The sequence below is a fragment of the Delphinapterus leucas genome, chromosome 15 (genome assembly GCF_059928025.1).
Source record: "Delphinapterus leucas isolate spDelLeu-1000000601 "Yukka" chromosome 15, BTC_Dleu_Yukka2, whole genome shotgun sequence".
NCBI classification, from domain to species: Eukaryota; Metazoa; Chordata; class Mammalia; order Artiodactyla; family Monodontidae; genus Delphinapterus; species Delphinapterus leucas.
Window position 1 is genome coordinate 82,357,653 of NC_143143.1, and position 21,390 is coordinate 82,379,042.

A 21,390-nucleotide genomic window follows, 5' to 3' on the forward strand; every position below is an offset into this window, starting at 1 on the left:
GTTTATGAATTGTTTTTAGAGAAGGCTTCAGTGATTAAAAACAAGATATCTTTATCTAATAAAATTATTTGACAATAATTTAGTTTCCTCTCTTGAACTCTACAGAGATGCATGAAGAAGTATTTTAATTAATTAATTATTATTGGCATGCAAAGACCATCCTTTGGAATTTAGGGAAGAAAATTGATCAGGTAAAATGTCTATATTGTTAGTAGTTTTTTCCCTTGTTTATGAATTTTGTCTCTAGGTTTCTGTAAAAAGTCACATCATTGCTTGTTCCTACTTCCTATTTTAAAAAAAATATTTATTTGTTTTATTTTTGGCTGCGTCGGGTCTTAGGTGTGGCACGAGGGCTCCAGAGTGCATGGGTTCTGTAGTTGTGGCGCGTGGGCTCTCTGTTGTAGCCCTTGCGCTCAGTAGTTGCAGCGTGTGGGCTTAGTTGCCCCACAGCGTGTGGGATCTTAGTTCCCCGACCAGGGATCGAACTCGCGTCCCCTGCATCGGAAGGCAGATTGTTAACCCCTGGACCACCAGGGAAGTCCCCCTACTTCCTGTTTTTAAAAACCCATTTACTTTTTTTTTTTTTTTTTTTTTTTTTTTGTGGTACGCGGGCCTCTCACTGTTGCGGCCTCTCCCGTTGCAAAGCACAGGCTCCGGACGCGCAGGCTCAGCGGCCATGGCTCACGGGCCCAGCCGCTCCGCGGCATGTGGTATCTTCCCGGACCGGGGCACGAACCCATGTCCCCTGCATCGGCAGGCGGACACTCAACCAGGGAAGCCCCCCATTTACTTTTGACCAGTGTTTATCTCAGATTTGACATTAGTCCCTTACCTTTCCACATCATTATTGCAAATGCCATTTGGATAAAGCATTAACAAGGCAGCATTTTGAGTTATCCTGTGTTCTTAAACTGTGAGCCCATAAAAACTGTAAATGCTGATTGTGGATTTTAAAAATGTATTTATTTTCATTGTATAGTTTCTTTTTGCCCATCATGCTTCAAAAATAAAACAACCACTGCCCAAATATGTCAGGTTACGTTTTACTCTGGTTCGGTAAATGTTGATTGCCCCAAGCATAAAACGTTATGGCATAATTTTACAGGCATTTTTATAAATTACATAATACCTTTTGTAAGCACAGTCATCATTATAATTAACACATTTCATATCTGGTCTCTAAAATAGACACAACATGTATCATAAAAACAGAAATTCAGTTGGACGGAAACACCTTCTTGAAATGAAAATAAAGCTTTTAACTGCTTCTCTGTTAAGAATTTTGGTGAAAGGTAAACCATGTACCATAGTTGGTTACATTTTCTCCTGTGTTTAGCTTTTGCATGGGAAGGGGGTTTGGGGGGTTTTGGGGTTTGTTGTCTTGGTGGTTGTTTTTAAGCTTATGGTCAAAGTGTAAAACATGCTGGTCTCATCACAGAAATGTTAGCCCCACTTCACTGACAGACTGTATACCCCATGCGGGGCCCGGGGGATTGGGTATTTTCAGTGTTTTATGATAATTAAGTGAAGACACGTCCCACGTGTAGTGCGTTGTCCTTCAGGGCAATATGCTGGCTAAATGCTTTCCCTCCCTTATTTATAGAGAGACAGGCACAGGAGCTTGCTCACAGTTAATCTGCTGCCTTTCTGCCTCGTGTTCTGTTAGTGCAGTGCTCACGGTTGCCCGGTTAAATCTTCCTTTTGGCTCGGGTTCACTTTGAAATTTAGAAATCGGTGTGGCTAGAATGCCATGTTGTGGGAAGGGTCACCAGCTTTATTTTCATTGTCTCAGTACAAGCTTTTCCAGGTAGTCAGGACAGCCTTGTAATGAAGCCTTTGGAGACTCCACTGCTGCTGAATTTTACATAGTTCTTGCTGTGGCTTTAACCTGCTTCTGGTGGACAGTGTGAAAACTCCCACAGGAATCAACTCTTTGGGGCCTGGCAGTTTTTCCTTTTTAAGTCGCGATGAGCATCATTTTCAGCTTTGCAGACATTTCAGTCCTTGGTGATTTGTTGTCGTGGTTTTGTGGCTATAATATGACATCAACTTTTGTAGGCATAATGAAACTGTAATTGTTAAACATGTGCCTTTTTATCACTAAATTAATTTCCAAGAAATGTAAGTGATATTTTCCAAGTGAGAGGAACATGCAGCCCATTAAAAAAAAGTGCAGTCTTACTGATTATTTAGCAATTTTTTTCCTCCACAAAACGTTTAAATTTTTATTTATTTTAAAGACTTTAGAAAGAGTGGCAGTTATCATTATATATCATGGAGCAGATACAAAAGTTCTTTATTCAGACCAGACCCATTATTTTACCATTCCAGTGTTCTATTTCCTCATGTACTACTGAAATCACAAATGATTTCTAAAATTATTATTTTGTGTGTGTGAGAGAACATCTTAAGGCTTTTTTCGTATAGTGTCATTCCTTAAATTATCTTTCCTGGCCCTTATATATTTTGATAATCTTTTAGCTCCTCATATCTGCAGCCTTTGGTGAGTAGCATCATTAAAATATGTATAGTGTACAGTAGAATTGAATAGCTTCCAGACAGTGAATGATGTTTTGAAGATTACACGTTCAGTTGACTGAGGACATATGACATCCAAGGGATTTTGTAGAATATCTTTCAGTAGCAGTAATTACCAAAGTTACAGTTAAGGATGGTATTAAAATTTTTTCCTTTTCGTGGTACTAGAAATCACAGATGATTCCCAGTTACAGTTCTCAGAATGGAATTATTTTACCTTTTATTTAGGTTTTTGTCCAAGCATAAAATATTGCCAAGGAGTTGTTTCAAAATACATTACTATCCTAATTATGAGAGCCGGCGAGCATGTTTTCCTTCTTCCTTTCTGCCTTCTTTATCTGTCTGTAGTGCCCCTCTCCCACCGCCCCTACTGCAGGCCTTAACAGCCAAGAACAGAAGTCAGCAGTATGGGTCTGGTACTATGTGTTGCCACTAGAACACTTAAGGGCAGTCATTTTGAATTTGTTATGACGGGATTTAATTTGTTATATAGGCTTTTCAGGGGGAGTTGGCAACATCCTGGATAAATTAATTATTTTGCTAAATCTTTTATACTTTGTGGGTTTTGTTTTTTTTTTAATTTGGTTGCACCGGGTCTTAGTTGCGGCAGGCAGGCTCCTTAGTTGTGGCTCACCGGCTCCTTAGTTGTGGCGTGTGAACTCTTAGCTGCGGCATGCATGTGGGATCTAGTTCCCTGACCAGGGGTCGAACCCCGGCCCCCTGCATTGGGAGTGCAGAGTCTTAACCACTGCGCCGCCAGGGAAGTCCCTCTGGTTTTTTTTTAAAGGTAATTCCTGTTAGTAAATAGAAAATGGGCATCTTTAAAGATGAACTTGTAATATTTTGCCATATATTCTATAGACTATTACTGTTTTAGAGTATTAACATTAGCTTAACCAGATTAAACAGTCTAGTCTTTATTTTCTGGACTGCAGATGGGGGTGAATGATAGTACCTGCCTCATGAGGACACCGGGCTAGGGGTGTGGAGCAGATGGCTGAGCGTTTCCCCGCTCAGCCTGGCCCGGGGCAGTGCTCAGTGCTTGAGCGGGGTGGGGCTACTCGGTACCCGCCAGTCCCGGAGCAGTGAGACCCTCAGACCAAAGAAGTCACTATAGCTGCAGCAATGAAAATTTTGTGCCTGTTATTTTTGTCGTCTCTGGGCTCAGAATGATGTCCAGAGCACCCTACAAGTGAACAGTTTTTTCTTGAACTATTTGAGCTTTATCATAGTAGTTAGACTGATTTCGAATTCAGACCGTCAGAGCTGTCCAGTAAAATAGATGTCTTAATCACACATGCTTATTCCTAAAATGTGTATACGTTTCTTCAGCCACTTTGATGTGAAGGGGAAAACTACATTTTGGGATATCTATTTAAAACAATCACAACAAAAACATTTTTATTAGAGGACTGTTTTTTGAGAGGAAAAGCTGCCTGCTACTTCTGCATTTTATAAAATTACTGATATTCCAATAGTTCTATTTTAAAACCATGGAGGAGGCACAGAAAAACATATTTTAGTAATAAGACCTGCTCAGCCTGTGCCATTCATGATCTCTGCATAGTTAACGAAGCACTTACCGGGAGAGGCTCACATATGGGGTAGAGGTCCTGGCCGTGTCCGTGCCCAGCCTGGCTGTTTTTTCCTTCAGTTGCTTCCTTGCTGTGGCTCTGGCTGAAATCACATGAACAGAGTTGCTTGGCAGGTTTTGTTACCCTTTCATCCCTGGAGGATTTTATTCTTGTTGATCCTGACACATGGGTTGGAAACTAGAACCTGCGTATTTCTTCAGGGCTGGCCCCCTGCCTTACAAAGCAAACAGCAGAAAACACCCAGCCCAGGTGAAGGGCAGCGCACGGTAATTGTTGGATTCTGAAAGCTGGATGGAATCCTGGCAGTCCTGGGTCAAATTCTTTAAATGTCTTTAAAAGTAGGAGGCCAAGTTTGGTTATCGGACACTTTTTCATTAAAGGGATAAATAAAAGTCATTTTAAAATCTCATTTGATTCCTAAGTAGCATGCGGAGTGCTTCAGTGTGGCTCTCCAGAGGCCTGACTTCAGGGAGGCAGGTGCGCCCTGCCGTGCCCCGTCCTCCCGCGGCCGTCTGTGCATGGTTAGTAACGACTCCCTTCCGTTATTCTCCGATGGATACTTTTCCTCCTAACATCCTTCCTTTTCTGGTTTAAAAGGTCCTCCCGCTCGCTGGACCTCTCTTTAGGTTTATCCCAGATGTGTCTGTCGAGAATAGTGAAGCCAAGAGACGTGAATCACACCCTGCAGAGACTCTCACCCTCGTGGGTGTCCAGACACCTGAGCTCTTTATTTAGTCAGCCGAGTTCAGCTTTTCTTCACCTGCTGCGGTGACTCGAGATACCTGTTGCTCTTTTGCAGAACAGATGTTGCTGTTGCCCTAGAAAGATTTCTTAACTAGGCAGATAGAACCTAGTCTCTTTAGTCTTAAGGGGACGCAGCCTTGCTGCACGTGTGACATGTGTGCCTTTTATGTAAAAACAGGTCCGTGCAGCCTTTTAGTGGGGAGACCCTGTATATGTTTGCATGGGGTTGTTCACATTCTGGGAGTTGAGAGACTAATTTTATCAGACAAGAGTCAGGAAAGGAAAGGCCACCCTGTCAGCTGCTGAAGTGTTGCTCCAACTCTGCCCCAACCCCGAGGGCTTGTTTTAAATTGTCCTGTGAGTGCTGCTGAACTGGCCTGGCAGGTCCGTCCCTGGGGGAAGAGGATTGGTGCTGGATTTCACCTGGACCTCACATGCTTGACCTGGAAAAAAGCAGTGGAAAAACCTGAGAAAATGATGCGGAGAGTTGCCTGCGTGCAGCTTTGTACTCCCATAGCTCTAAGGGAGACACAGTAAAACCAACCATGCTGAACGGAGTGTTGTAATAAATGGACCAAAAAACAGGCTTAATGTATCAGCTTCTTTTATTTTTTAAAATTTATTTATTTATTTTATTTATTTTTGGCTGCATTGGGTCTTCGTTGCTGCACGCGGGCTTTCTCTAGTTTCGGCGAGCGGGGCCTACTCTTCGTTGCGGTGCGCAGGCCTCTCATTGCGGTGGCTTCTCTTGTTGCGGAGCACGGGCTCTAGGCATGCGGGCTTCAGTAGTTGTGGCTCGCGGGCTCTGGAGCGCAGGCTCAGTAGTTGTGGCGCACGGGCTTAGTTGCTCCGCGGCATGTGGGATCTTCCCAGACCAGGGCTCAAGCCTGTGTCCCCTGGACTGGCATGCGGATTCTTAACCACTGCGCCGCCAGGGAAGCCCTGTATCAGCTCCTTATACTGATGTGATTCAACCAAAATTTTTGAAAGGTGAAAATCCTAATAAATAAAACAGGCATAGAGCGTAAACATGTAAATTACAAAAGAGGCGCTGTGAATACAGTGGGGTGTTTTATGTTTCTTAAAGCCAAAAAGCAGCTGTCTTCTTCTGCTTTTTAGATTAGCATAAGTTTTTTTTCTCCTTCCTTTACGTGGTATGATGGGCATTCTCACATGTTGTAAGGAGTGTGAAGTTCATGACCTTCTAGAGGAGCTATTTGGCTTTAAGATTTCACTCCCTTTCATCCTGGTTTGAAATATTTCTTTAGGTCCTGTTCTCATTCCTTCATTCAGCAATTATTTACTGAGCATCCACTGTGTGCAGGACCCTGGGCTTAAGACTCAGCTACAGCCATGAAAGATAAAGACAAAACCTTCCCATTTGGAGCTTACAGTGTGACGGAGGGAAGCCCTATTTTAAAAGTCAATACACACATACAGGCATACGTTCATTTATCATAAGCCATGAATACAGGCAACAGGGTTCTGTGATAGAGAACAAGCAAGTCTCAGAAGTGGAATTTGGGGGTCAAAGATGCATGTAATCAGGTGTTCACCGCAATTATTATTTGTAGGAGCAAAGATTGAGAAACCACTACTCCACCTGTTTGTGATATAAATACACAGACATGGTAGCATACTACTCTTGATTCTGTTTCCTTCAGCCCTTTCCTACTGGCCTTCTTTTTTTCAATATTTAAAAAAAATTAACATCCAGAGGTCATGTAAATATACAACGTCTAGTCTGCTTTTCTATTTAACATATACTGAGCATATGCTGTGTTGTCGAAAACTCTTAACATAACTGTATACGCTTCCTTTTTAGGAATGTATTATGATTTATTTAGCCATTTCCCACCTTTTTTGGACATCTGAGGTACAAGTCATAAAAGGAAGCAAAACTGAAAATGAATATGTGATTTCACCTGTACGGGAACAGTACACATAGAAAAATGGGAAATCCAGGTGTTTTCTACTTTGTGTACCTATTACTTTTATAAGCAGGTCAGTCCCTTTGGGCCGCTGGCCTTTGCAGCAGCCCCCCTCCCTTTCTAAAGCCCCCCTGCCCTTTAGTCCACGGAGGAGAGCCCCTGTCTGGCAGCTGACATCGTGGCAGAAACCTGCTTCCTGCCCTGGTTTTACTCGCCTCCAGGGACAGGCCACTCCACGCAGGGCCCTGGGTTCCAGCAGAAGCCTGGTGAGGTCAGGCATGACCCCAGAACAGGTGCTGGGCCCGTAGCTGGAGGGAGGGCCACGTGCTGCCGTCCCCAGGGGCTGCCCGCTCAGGTCCAGGCAGTTGAGGCCTTGAGGGGTGGGTTTGGTATTAGTGGATTTTTTGAATTTTGGAGACAAAGAGCAAAATATCTCAAGTTTTAACGTGCAAGGTTCCTGGCTCAGTGTTGTTACTAGCAGCTGATTCAACTCTGGGACTACAACTCGGGTACAACACACCACAGCTGTAGGCAGGACTGGGCCCACCGTCACACGTAGGCAACTAAACAATCGTGTGCAGGGAAGGAGGCTGCGGACCACTGGCACGATCAGTCAGACCCGGGCAGCAAGAGTGGTGGAAAGAGGCACAGAAAGCCCGCGGGGGAGGAGAGTGAGGGCTGTGACGGGGCAGGGGAGCAGATACGCTAAGGAGGGTTATTGACGCCAAGGCCAGAGCCCCAGCCCCAAGCCCCACCGGGCCTTATCTACCACCTGATTCTGTTCCTGCAGGTCCTTTTTCCTTCTCTCTCCAAGGAGGACAGCCCCCAGGGGAAGGCTCTGCCCCAGTCTCGCACAGCCCGGGGCTTCCCAGGTGGCCTTCCCCTGCAGAGGGGCTGTTCCCCTCCCCTGGCCTCCTGGCATCTCTGTTCTCCAGAGGCAGCCCTCGCCAGACGCCGTACCAGACGCCCCCTGTCTGTGCACAGAACTCCTCTCTGTGGCACCAACCTCAGGCTTTGTGGGTCTTGACCACCTTAGAAAAAGAGCCGACTTTGACCTAGAGCTGTGGGTTTTGGACACAGAACCACAATAAATAACCCAGCTAAGGCAGCGGCCAAGGAGAGTCAGCAGACGGTGACCAGCTCCTCTGTGTGTTAAGAGGTGCTGGGAAAGCTGTGGCAACTTTTAAGAAAGAGAGCAGTTGCGTGGCTTTTCTTGTGCTGAGAATGTTTTGTATGAGAGAGATACTGGGCGTGGACTCGGCATACGGCCATCCTCGCGGCCCAGGTTTGTCCAGTGATCCAGCAGGGCTGTGTAGCCCTCAGATGGTAAGGGGCAGAGACCCAGGCAGAGTCTAGAGGAATCCACGTGAGGCTTCCTTATGCTTTCTCCCTTCCACGAGGGGGCACAACTCCCAGCGAGGAAAATGCAGCAGCGCGTACTGTCATCCCTCCCTGTCGGTTGGGGGGCTGGGGGGATTGGCCCAGGACTCCCGCATATACTGAAATCCGCACATGCTCAAGCCCCTTATATAAAGTGGTGTAGCGTTTGCATATAACCGACACCCATCTTCCCGTTTACTTTAAGTCATCTTCAAGTTACTTATAATACCTAATACAATGTAAATTCTATGTAAATGGTTGTAAATACAGTGTAAATGTTACGTAAATAGTTGCCGGGACCTGCACTGGTACGTGGCAACTATTTATATAGTATTCAAGTGTTGCTTTTTGGAACTTTCTGGAAAATATTTTCTTCCCAAATATTTTCTGTCTGAAGTTGGTTGATTCCATGGATGAGGAACTCAGGTTATGCGATGCTTCTGCCTAGGGAAGCTAGTTAGAGACACGATGCTGAGGGCTGGAACTTGGAGCTCCATCCGTGTTAGGAAAATGCAAAACTGGTGATGGTTGAGTGTTCAGTGCCCAGCTCTGGGCTCCACTCCCTACGGCGTTACCCTTAATTCTTGCCTCAACCCGATCATGCTGGGAGTTCAGTTTATCCCCATTTAACAGATGCGGTAACTGAGGCCAAGGTCTTGGCAGAGGGACTCTGGAGAACCCACAGGAAGAGGGGAACAAACCCCCGAAATGGATGCTGGCCCAAACACTGTCCTCAGCAGGGCTGGCTCCCCAGGGAGCAATTGAAAATGCAGATCCCCTGTGGGCATGACAGTGGGCAGCTGCAGCCCAGGAAAGAGCCGAAATGCAGGCTGTGCCTCCGGAATGGTCCTTCCCCTCTCCTGCTGGGATTTAGCCCATTTACCCTAATTGGCCAACTTCCTAAACTCTAGAACAGTGGTTCTCAAAGCCTGGTTCCCCCACAGGCGGCATCTGCGTGACCTGAGAAAACAGTAGAAATGCAAATTATCGGGTCCCACCCTAGAACTCCTGAATCAGATACCGGCGTGGGCCTCGGGGATCTCCCTGGAGATGCTGATGTAAGGTCAAGGTTGCGAACCTCTGTCTGGAATGTGAGATCCCCCGGCCTCTTGCTTTTAGCCTTGGCTCAGCTGTGTGTGAGTCTCACAGGCTCTTATTAAGCCAGTCCTCATGAGATGAGCCAGCAGTAGGTGCTCAATAAGTATTGCTAATGATTCCTTAAACAGGCATTTCCTAAACGTCCACCCTGTGCTTGGGTCTTTGCATGGGGCCCCTGGAGGTCGGGTCCAGTGGGGAGGCCTGTAAGCAAAGAAGCCCAACACAATTAGGAAGTGGGAATCCAAGTTCCTAGACACCAGCCAGGGCCAGTCTGGCAGGCAGGCCTGCTATGCTACCCTGTACACAGAAACTTTCCCAAGCAGGGCTCGGGGTCAAAAACTGGCCAAGCCAAGGTGCAGGCGGGGAAACAACAGGAATTTCCCAAGAGCTTGAGGACCAGTGGTTGGGCTAAGAGTGAGGGCCTGAGGGTAGCTGCTTTCCGCGTGGTGACGGAATCTGTCGTCTTCTCTCTTTCGTCCTCTTCAGTGTGGGGCTGCCTTCCAGGAGGACGACGTCATCGTGCTCAATGGCACCAAGGAGGACGTGGAAACGCTGAAGAGAAGGATGGAGGGGAGGAGGCTGCGATCCAAGCTGGGAAAGGTACCGGAGTCCTAGGCTCAGTTCCTCACCTTCCCGAGTCTGGGCGCAAGTCAAGTCTGCAGGTTCTGCTCCTGAGCCCATCGCAAACCCGCCAGCTGTGCTGCTGGTGCTGGTTCGGGGTTCTCTGCGATCGAGGTGTTTTTTATGACCAGGCGGGCCTGGGCTCTAGAAGATTCCAGGCGGCCTCGCTGGGTCGAGCTCAGTGCTCTGCTCTGCGCTCAGCTGCCTCATCGGTGAAGGGGGCGGGGGTCACGCCACCTGCGGGGGGCGGGTGTGGGCAGGAGGGTAGAAAAGCTCAGGCCTGTGAAGTGCGTCCGGAGGGCAAGGCGGCCACCACGATTGCTGCGCGGGCACTGAGTGTAAGAGGCTTGGTGTCACACCTTGTAAAACTGAGGAGGAGTGAAAGACACCACCCCAGCACCTCTGCAGAGCCTGTGCGGCCCAGGCTTGAACGTCCTAGAGATGTGGGGGGAGCCCGGGGCCTGTGCTTCCCACCCACTCCTGGGACTGCAGATGCAGACACGCACACGCGTGCAGCCACACACGCACACGCGTGCATGCACACACACACACACGCACGCACGCACACCCCCTCCCTGCACTCCCTGGAGCGAGGAGACAAGCAGCCTTCCCCCCGTGGAAGCCGCCTGGCCGTCCCGAGCCTCCCCTGGCCGCGGTCTTGAGTGGCGCCCCGGCGCTGCTTGCTGATGCCCGGCGCTCTGGGTCAGGGGTGCTGGGGTGAAGGCTTTGCTTTGCGCCCCAGGTTTAGAACCACCTTCCATAAGCAGTGGAATCCGTGCTTAATGATCTGATGTGATGAGCAGGCTCAAAACAGTTGATCAGCTAAGAAATCATTCAATGTGTCATTGATTCTGGATCCAGTAGTAAATTTTGTTATTTCTTGAGTACTTGAGCCATGGTCTTTTTTTCTTTCTTTAAAAAAAAAAAAAAAGGTTCAGGGTAAATGTGGGAGAAACTTCATGCCATCAGAACTAAGGCAAAAGAATGCCTAAAGTATTAGAAAATTAGTTTCAGTATCCTGAGGACATAAAATTGTGAAGAGAAATAGCCTGCCTGGTTTTGTGCTACTGGCGTGCATTTACCAGTGATGTAATAACTAAAGATTTTTCAGGTTTTAAAATCATAATAGAGGAAAGTGCAAGACCGTATCACCCTGGAATGATATATAATTCATGGTCATGAGGCTTTAAAAAGCCGAGAATATGATAGCAGTATCGTTATTGTGTGTGGGCCCAGAATTCTCAGAGCCAAACCACTGGCATTTCCTCCTTTGATAGCTTCACTTAGGTAGAAAATAGATAATGTGTGTGGATGGTTCTATAGTACAAGGAATTGTGCCCAGCTTTTGTGATCAAATACCAGTAGAAGTGCTCCGTGAAGCAGTCTTGTACAAGGTTATTGCAATATTCATGAGAAAGTAAGAGACGCTCTGTCATTTAAAGGGGTGAGTTCGGGTTTAGAAGCGAATAGAAGTTTGAGGTATTTTTGACGACATTTACCAACTTGTTCTTTGTTGCTACTATTGATCAAGTTCAGTTTTTAAGAAGCACAAAAGGGAAAAATTGTATTTTAATGGAAACTCCTAGAGACATTGGTATGGTCATTAGCCTTCTTCTTACTTTAGTGAGCTGTCTCCTCTGTCCCAGGCTTCCTGCCAAGTTGTTCAAAGCCCGGTGGAGCTAACACACCCCTCTCCGGAGGCAGGATACTTCCCAGACCTTCTGGGAATGCTTCCTAGAGACGGCTACCAGGAAACCAAAATATTTCCCCAGTATACCCGCAGCTGGAGACAGGGCATAGCATTTCCTGTCTAAGGCCTCGTGCTTTTCAGATAACCTCAGCTCTGAATGGAGGGCTTAGAAATAAGCAGCTTTCTGCATTTTTTTTTTTTGAAGGATGACATGTTACCCTCACAAATGTGAATGCATGTCTTGCATGTGTGAAATGAACAGGATGTGTTTATGTTTTATGCAAGTGTTACAGATCACGTAGCATATACATATTACAGGTTCAGGGCCACTGCCTGAGCAAGGTCTTTGATGTTTTCTAGTGATGGGGGCCTTCAGAAACGTTTAGGCTGCGTATCTTTAATGCCACCTTTTGCATGCTTAGGAAAACGGCATGTTTAAAGTAAATTCTCTGAGTGAACATAAGTCCTGTTTGTCCTTTCTGTGATTGAATCAGCTGTGTGGTTTTAGAACGGTTTGTTTCATTTCTTAAATTTTTGCTGACCAATTTAACTATTATGAGCGACAGAATTCTAACAGAAGTGATCCAGAGCTGAGGAGAATTGGCTAAAGTGTTCTTTAGTACAGGCCTCAAGTCCTTATAGTTAAATACACAAGTGTCAAAGCAGTTGGACAACTTTGAAGAAGTCTTCCTGGAAAGGTTGAGATTCGGTACTGGCTGGACTTATGTTATCATCCAGGTAACCGCTCTTTTGTGTGCAGTTGTCACCATTACCACTGACTGTTACCACTGAAACCTGTCCTCCTCATTTAGATTTTTTGAGGATGTGGTTTTGGAATGTAACTATACAGCTGAGCAGATCTCTGCGGATGTATGTCATGTGAGGCCAGAGTGCACAACTGGAAACACGTGGGGAGGCCCGAGGTTTAGGGCAGAGGATCAGAGTCCTCTTCAGCGGGAGGCCTGCCCTGAGTGACCCATGTTGGCCTCTCATTGGGCTCCCGGACTGGCGGGAGCCACACTGACACCGAAATCAGTGCATCTGAGCACGTGTCCGCCCCCCCCCCACCCCCTTTCTTTTCACAGAAAACAAAGAAACCCAAGGTGGCAGAGTCTCTCTCAAAATCAGATGTCAGTGAAGGTAAGATGCTCAAAGAGGTCCTTATTTTAGCAAAAATAAGGCCGTAGGCCTGTTTCCTAAATAAGTTCCTGATGTTGTTTTGTTTTGCTTACTTTGTTCTTTCACAGAAGCCCCAGGACCATCAAAAATGAAGACAGGGAAGCCCGAAGAAACCAGCCTTGATTCTCAAGAGAAGAAAACCACCTTGCCTCCCGGAAGTGCAGGTGGGTCCTATTGAGATGGCAGTGGGCCACTTAGACAGCTGGGAACCTGCGTGGGTACGTCACGGTTTTCCTGGCACAAATTCGAGAACTCAAGCTCGTCCTGATGGTGTCTCTGAATAGTTCACTGAGCTCTCTTGGCGGGTAACTAAGAAACAGTTGATTCACCTTAGAGCAGGAGCCCTCTCGGGACGGAAGGGGTGCGGGCACAAATGCCAGTTTTCCTGTGGAGTCTGCACTTGGTGCCAGGCTAACAAGGGGCGCCGAGGCCTGACTCAGGCGTTCCCTAATTTAAGGCTGGGGCTCGCTGTGCACCACGTGTGCACTCGAGCCGGCCTTCCTCCACCTGCTCTTGACCGAGAGCCATTCCATTTGGTGCATAGTCCAGAATTTAGTGCCTTTCTCCGGAAACTCACTACCTTTAGCAAAGAAAATAGTATTTCACAAAGAAGAAAAGCACAGATTGAAGAGGTAAATAAAGGAGTGTGTAATCCTGTGGTGTAATCGCCCTCCAGAGTGTTCATGGGCTCCAGTACCCCGACACACATCTCAGCCACCTGGCCTCGGGATCTGATGTACGTCATCCCCGGAGCTGGGACCAGTGCCGAGAATATATAGCAAGTCGTGATGAGTGTGATTTTAAATACAGTAGCTTCATTTGTTTTTAGGACTTGGCGATTGAGATAGCGTATTTCAACATTCATCACCAGAAAGCAGGAGGGAAGTTCCTGGGATTAATGAATTTTTGAGGATGTGACGTCTGGAATGATCTGTAGTCCCAGCTTTAAAGTTTTGGGCTTTTCATTTTTCCAGCAGCACAGGGGAGCTCTTCCGGAAAAGCTGGGAAGCCTCCGTGTGGAGCCATGAAGAGGTCCATCGCCGACAGCGGAGAGTCAGAAGCTTACAAGTCCCTTTTCACGACCCACAGCTCTGCCAAGCGCTCCAAGGAGGAGTCGGCCCACTGGGTCACCCACACATCCTACTGCTTCTGAGGCCCGGGGTGCGGCCTCGGCGCACCCCACAGCTCGGAGCCGGCGTGGCAGGGCAAGACGGGGGCTCGGTGACCCTGCCGGCCCCACCCCGTCACCCTCTCCACTCACCTCCTCCCCCAGTGCGCGTGGACCCGCCCACGGCCGAAAGCATGCTGGCCGCACTATTTATGCTTAAAATAATTAAAGATGCCAGATTCCTCACGGGTATGTGGTTGGCTCATTTTGACTCAGACTCTCATGGTTTTGCTCGCGGTGGTTAATTAATTAAACAAGCCAAGTGAAACCGAACTTGAGGAAGGGCGAGTTTGAAGTGCATTCCGCCTGCAGGGCTGTGGGCTGTAGGAGGGGTCGTCTCGGCGCCAGGGAGGGGACTGAGGGGGCTTCCTTGCTGATCACCTTGATGAGGGAGGAGGTTTAGTTGGCACCCGATGATTTCGTACGAAAATAAAGTAAGTCTAAAGTCTGCTCTTGTTCTCATCTCTGTATTTTTCTCCTTTCTTCCCCGAACGTTGAGTAAGAAAATTGCAGCCATTGCACTGATAGCGATTGTAGTTCTGTGACATCATGTCAGTTCCACTTTCTCTCTCAGCAGAAGATTATAAAAGGGGGAAATTGTGCATAAAATTGGTGTATCTTATCCATAAAGTGTATTGAAGTGAATAATTAATGAAATTCTCCTATGAGACTAAGAATCAGGAACATCCAGGTTCAACACTGCCTTTCTGGAGACAGTTGTATCATTCAGATGGTTCTTTATACCAGACCCAGGGCCCTGGTTTCCATGAAAAAGGAGGCAAAGGAGCTGGGCGAGGAAGGTCGGAGGCGGGAGGGAGCAGCCTCAGAGGGAGGATTCTGGGGAGGGGGTGGAGAGCCGAGCGCAGCCTGCTCCATCCCGGGTCCTGTGCCTCAGTGGGGTGGGAAGTTGGACCTGAGGACGTGTTGACATTGTGAATATAGAGGAGTTTTATCAGAATGATACTAACATCAGTGAATTTCTGTTGTGGACTTTTCCAGAACCTGAAAATTATCTATTTTCTTTCCCAGATCAGCATTTATATACCTTTACGTACAGGTAAGTCTGGTTATAATAGCCGTGCCTATTTCCTAATCAATTCTTGGGCCTCGCGCCCCCGTAAGCCCTGCACAGATGCTCTTGGCAGGGAGCCCCACATCCCCACCCCAAGCTGGGGGAGTATGTGCAGACTGCAAGGGCAGTCTGTGCCACCGGATCCCACTCTCCGTCTCTCCTCCTGGTCTCAAACCATCTCACAGAACTTCATCACTCAACACAGTTAGAGGCACAGGGGAGGCACCCAGTGGACCCTTGGTTATATCCAGCAGAAGGCTTTATTCCCCGGGAATAAGTGTGAATCAGGTGACCCAGCGGAACAGGTATAAGCCCTGCGTTCCATTAGTCGGGACTTTTTGTTTCATGTCATTTTTAGAAACTGATGGTTTCAAGTGCACTGGCCGTTGAGCCCTGGCTGTACTCCTGGCAGCGGCCTCTGTTGTCCTGCAGGCTGTGTCCCTCTCGCCTCAGAGTCTTCACACCTGCCTGGACGTCAGCCACTTCCCCATCTTACCCAGCCAGCTCCTGATCATCCCACACGTTCCACCTGAATGTCTTTTTCAGGAAAGCCTTCCTGCCTGAACCAGCCTAGATCTGCCCCCTTGTGTTCTCTTAAAGCTCTCTGTTCTTATCACAAATGTTATTTTTTTCTTTTTTGGCCACACCGTGCAGCATGCAGGATCTTAGTTCCCCAACCAGGGATTGAACCCATGCCTTCTGTTTTGGGAGCATGCAGTCTTAACCACTGGACCACTAGGGAAGTCCCCTTATCACAACTTTTTTTTTTTTTTTGCGGTACGCGGGCCTCTCACTGTTGTGGCCTCTCCCGTTGCGGAGCACAGGCTCCAGACGCGCAGGCTCAGCGGCCACGGCTCACCGGCCCAGCTGCTCCGTGGCATGTGGGATCTTCCCGGACCGGGGCACGAACCCGTGTCCCCTGCATCGGCAGGCGGACTCTCAACCACTGCGCCACCAGGGAAGCCCAGCCTTATCACAAGTTTAATGAAATAAATGATACTCTTAATTAGCTCGGGCATTGCACACTCAGGTGAAGGCAGTGAGCATAACTGTGAGGCGATAGGGAGTGGTGGGGACTGTGGAGAAAACACGGCCACCTAGAGGGGCGGTTGCTACTCAGCTCCAGCAGAGAGGGGCCCCCGTGTTACCAGATGGTCCATACTTTTCAAAGGAAACTTAATTTCCTTTGAAATCTGGCCTTTTTAGATGAAGCCCTCCCCCCACCGACATTTAAATATTGGCAAATAATCATTTTCAGAAACAATGTAGGCCAAAATACATCAGTGGCTCCTAGTCTGTAGCCTCTGTTTTTTTGGTTGGTTTTTTTTTAGCCTCTGGTTTAATATCTTTCTTTCCCACTAGGCTCTCAGCTCCACAGGGACACATGCCTGGGCTGCTCTGCTCACCACAGCGTCTGCAGTCAACAAATAGAAAAACAAAAATAGATGGACTCTCCCAGTAGAGCATGAGGGTCAGAAAGAACATAGTGACAAGGAGATGGCCTTCTATCACTCCCCCGCCTCTCTTTTTATTGCCCTCTGGAAATTTCGCTATTTCCCTTTAAGCCCTACTCCCAGGCAACCCCTGCGAGCCTCTTTATCCTCTGCCCTGAAGTCGTCACAATGGCCAGAGCTGGTTCTGGCTCAGGGCCTCTGTGACATCACCAACCGCCCAGCCCAGCCCTGGTTCCCAGTCTCCGGGTGCAAGGGCAGACCAACCCACCATGAGCCACTTTGTCCCCCATCTCTGCTCACCATGCGGACACTGAAATGGTTCTTGTTCTTTCCTCTGTGCCTCTCCTGCGGCTATGCCTTTACGTTTTCTTCTCTGAGAGATAAAGCCAGAGAACCCCAGGAGAAGGTGCCTTGCGGAGGGCACTTTCGAATTCGGCAGAATCTCCCAGAGCATGCCCAAGGCTGGCTTGGGAGCAAGTGGCTCTGGCCTTTTTTTGTTGTCGTGTTGTATATGATGCTAAAGTTTCGAGGAGATAGTGAGACGGGTAAGGTAAGGATGGCTCCGTTTTTCCCACCACATTGATTCCACCTCAGAAAGTTTAGACTCAGAGGAACACGTACTCTGGTTGTTACAGGCAAGACGGTTAAGTACAACGAGTTTGAATACAGAGTACCTACTTCTGGTCCTGAGAAACGTTGGCTAACTCATTTCCCGACGTGTCCTTAGGGAGGATGGGAGATCTTAACTCACAGAGGTGGGGACTCATAGTTGAAGACCACCTTCTGTTTACTGGGCAACTAAAACCTTGGCTCAATAGTTATCCTGTTAAATCAGATGTTCCAAATTGAGGATAGATTCAAGAACTTGGCGTGTTTCAGGTCAACATTATTTATGGAGGCAGACTCACTGCCCCTGATTTTTAATTTCCCTAGCGTTTGAATCATTACAAGTTGCTGAACTGAATGGAAATGGTATCATTTCCCAGGTAAAGGAAAAGACCTCTCGTAAAGCGCCAGAGGTGTAAAGAGGTAACAGCCTGTCCATAAAGTGGCTGAACAGCTCTGAGAAGAGGAAGGGAGAGAAATACGGCAGCATGTTTGCTCCTGGACAAACCCACCGCTTCAGGATTCTGTGTCCAAACTGATGGGAGCAGGGGTTGGCAAACCTTTTCTGTAAAAGGCGAGATAGTTGATATTTTCAGCTGTGCAGCCCATTCAGTCTGTGTTGCAAGGACTCAACTCTGCTGTTTGAGCATGAAAGCAGCCATAGACAGTATGCAAATGAACGAGCCTGGCTGTGTTCCAATAAGACTTTATTAACAAGAAAAGCTGGTGGGCCAGATTTGGCCATCGTTTGCCAATCCCTGGGCTAGATCAATGCTAGAGCCAACTTCTCTTAGGTGAGCCCAGCTCTCTTAGAATTGTGTCAAAACCAGCAACATCAACAGTATTATTCACCCCGAATATCTTTCTTGACAGGAGCAGAAGAATCCTCCGGCCCTTCGAGGCTGTTCATTACGCTCTCCAACAAAGAAAAATCAAAATGCGTCCCCCAGCGAAGACCATGCATTCAATATCCTAACCCAGCTCGAGATGGACCTTGTGAAATTCATGTCCAAGGTGCAGAATCTGAAAGCCGCCATGGCAACAGGCGGTAACCTCAAGCTTCTCAACTCAGAGATGCCTGCAGCCCCACACAATAATATTACAATATATGAGATATGGGGAGAAGAAGACTCCGAGTGAGTGGATTTGTGTGTCAGAGTAGGAGACAAAAATTTGAGTGTTTACAAACCGTAGGCAAACTAGTAAAACTATTCTGAAGAAAAAGAACTCTCGAATTTGGGGCCTTTTTCCTTTCTCTTTTTTTAAGCTTGAAAAAAGTGTGAGGCCAGTAGCCATAGCAGTTATTGTTTTGTTTAACTGTTGTTTTTTGTTTGTTTGTTTGTTTGTTTTTACATCTTTATTGGAGTATAATTGCTTTACAATGGTGTGTTAGTTTCTGCTTTATAACAAAGTGAATCAGTTATACATATACATATGTTCCCATATCTCTTCCCTCTTGCGTCTCCCTCCCTCCCACCCTCCCTATCCCACCCCTCCAGGCGGTCACAAAGCACCGAGCTGATCTCCCTGTGCTATGCAGCTGCTCCCCACTAGCTCTCTATTTTACGTTTGGTAGTGTATATATGTCCATGCCACTCTCTCGCTTTGTCCCAGCTTACCCTTCTTCCTCCCCATATCCTCAAGTCCATTCTCTAGTAGGTCTGTGTCTTTATTCCTGTCTTACTCCTAGGTTCTTCATGACATTTTTTTCCCCTTAAATTCCATATATATGTGTTACCATACGGTATTTGTCTTTCTCTTTCTGACTTACTTCACAGACTCTATGACAGACTCTAGGTCTAGCCACCTCATTACAAATAGCTCAATTTCGGGCTTCCCTGGTTGTGCAGTGGTTGAGAGTCCGCCTGCCGATGCAGGGGACACGGGTTCGTGCCCCGGTCCGGGAAGATCCCACGTGCCGCGGAGCGGCTGGGCTCATGAGCCATGGCCACTGAGCCTGCGCGTCCGGAGCCTGTGCTCCGCAACGGGAGAGGCCACAACAGTGACAGGCCCACGTACCGCACAAAAACAACAACAACAACAACAAATAGCTCATTTTCATTTCTTTTTATGGCTGAGTAATATTCCATTGTATATATGTGCCACATCGTCTTTATCCATTCATCCGATGATGGGCACTCAGGTTGTCTCCATCTCCGGGCTATTGTAAATAGAGCTGCAATGAACATTTTGGTACATGACTCTTTTTGAATTATGGTTTTCTCTGGGTTTATGCCCAGTAGTGGGATTGCTGGGTCGTATGGTAGTTCTACTTTTAGTTTTTAAAAGAACCTCCATACTGTTCTCCATAGTGGCTGTATCAATTTACATTCCCACCAACAGTGCAAGAGGGTTCCCTTTCCTCCACACCCTCTCCAGCATTTACAGCAGTTATTGTTTTGTTTTTGCCTTCCTCACTTCCTCTAGAGCTGAGGGTGGTGAGAAGTGCATGGACAGTGGCATTAGTGTAGGGTGACATTCTTGGCCACTGTGCCATGGCCCTTGTAGAATAAGGCTTTTGGGAAATTTGGGGTAAGATGCTGATATTATTTTCTTAATAACTATCTTTACAGTAGCTATTTTTGCAAAAGACAGAACCTTTTTTTATCTTTATGATTTATTATATTACAAAGGACAACTTTATAGGTTTTAAAATGAAATAAAATAAAAAATTATTGTTAGGAGGTGTGTGTGTCAAGGGGATGGTGGATTCTAGAATCATTTCATTTTCTTACCACCAGAAAAGTCATCTTATTCATTCTGTCTCATGGGTCCCATGCATTGACTTTTCTACTACAAAACTAACAGTTACATGTGTCTAAGTGGATTCAGAGAAATGGAGAACCAAACCGTGTTTTTAATGTAATTCAGATATAGATGAGCTAACCAGGGGTTCCCAAATTGGTCAATATGAATATTCTTTATAATACTTATTTAAAATATGGGTATTTGGGCATGTTTGTATGGCTGATGGAAACTACACTTACTCCAGGCTGTTCTGTTAGCTCATGACCCCTAATCTAGGCCAGCCTGGTAGTTTTAGAGACATGCAGGGACTTCCCTGGCAGTCCAGGGGTTAAGACTTCGCCTTCCAATGCAGGGGGTGCGGGTTTGATCCCTGGTCAGGGAGCTAAGATCCCACATGCGCCTAGTGGCAAAAAAACAAAACATAAAACAGAAGCAATATTGTAACAAATTCAATAAAGGCTTTAAAAAGAATGGTCCACATCAAAAAAAATCTTAAAAAAAAAAAAAGAGAGACCTGCAGGTGCAGGCCTGGGCAGAGACGTCAGCTATGCGAGACCATGGAAATTCCCTTATTTCCACTTCAGTCCAAATTAAAGTGGGCTTGACTCTCCATCACCTTCCTTCCCAGCCACAAAGAGTTCATCCTCATCGTCGGAGCACAGTCCTCAGGGTCAGTCGCACATACGTGTTCGGGAAGAGACCTCAGATCAGAGCCGGCCATCTCTTCCCCTCTCGTAACTGTGACGCTACCTTTGAAAAGTGGTCCCTGAGCCCTTTAGTTTTTGCCGAAACTTCAACTTCCAGGATGTGGAAAAACTGGAAGGAGCTGAGATGCCTCCTTTGTGCCTTCTGTTCTCTTTCTGGGTGTTTTCAAGCAAATGGGACTATGTGAGTTATTTTCACAGCACATTCTGAAGAAATGCAGATAAGGAAAAAAGACTTTGGTTTTAACCTGTGATGTCAACATGGGGCACATTTTAGATTAGAATAGAGATAACGTAAAGGTTGCCAAACCATGGCTCACAGGCCAGATCAGCCCGCTGCCGGTTTTTGTACAGCCCATGAGCTAATAATGGTTTTTATACTTTTAAATGGTTGAAAAAAATCAAATGATGAATTGTATTTCATGACATGAAAATTACATGAAATTCGGGAACTCCCTGGCGGTCCAGTGGTTAGGACTCTGCACTTTCAGTGCCGAGGGCCTGGGTTCGATCCCTGGTCAGGGAACTAAGATCGGCAAGCCACGGGGTGAGGCCAAAAAAAAAAAACCGAAAAATTACATGAAATTCACATTTCAGTGACCATAAATAAATTTTTATTGGAACACAGCTGTACCCATTTACATATTGCCTATGGTTGCTTTTGTGCTCTGTGGCAGAGCTGAATTACTGCACAGAAACCATTTTGGTCCCAAAGCTGAAAATATTTACTAACTAGCCCTTTACAGGAAAAGTTTGCCAATCCTAGTTTATGCTAATCTTATTTATATGTTAACAACCAGAAAAGGTGTTCATCGAGAACCAGTGTATTCAATTACCTTCACAAACAGCCCCTCTTTGTCTG

The 21,390-nt window shown here is 46.8% G+C and overlaps 2 protein-coding genes across 3 annotated transcripts in view; both read left to right on the forward strand.

Moving 5' to 3' along the window:
* RTF2 (replication termination factor 2) overlaps positions 1 to 14,130 on the forward strand; it is a 39,964-nt gene extending 25,834 nt beyond the window's left edge. Inside the window, exons 6-9 of one of the 2 annotated variants that reach the window (XM_022597517.3) lie at positions 9,773 to 9,886; positions 12,683 to 12,737; positions 12,845 to 12,940; positions 13,751 to 14,130. In XM_022597517.3, coding sequence (XP_022453225.1) covers positions 9,773 to 9,886; positions 12,683 to 12,737; positions 12,845 to 12,940; positions 13,751 to 13,929 — 444 coding nt within the window. In that variant the 3' untranslated portion in view covers positions 13,930 to 14,130. The remainder of the gene's footprint in view (positions 1 to 9,772; positions 9,887 to 12,682; positions 12,738 to 12,844; positions 12,941 to 13,750) is intronic. The other variant, XM_022597518.3, reaches the window with a different exon arrangement.
* Positions 14,131 to 14,253: 123 nt separating this feature from the next.
* Positions 14,254 to 20,547, forward strand: LOC111186690 (protein FAM209). Its single transcript, XM_089897097.1, has 2 exons — positions 14,254 to 17,020; positions 17,953 to 20,547. Exons 1-2 carry the CDS (start codon positions 16,514 to 16,516, stop codon positions 18,214 to 18,216), a joined length of 771 nt encoding a protein of 256 aa, XP_089753223.1. The 5' UTR covers positions 14,254 to 16,513; the 3' UTR covers positions 18,217 to 20,547.
* Positions 20,548 to 21,390: the final 843 nt, after the last annotated feature.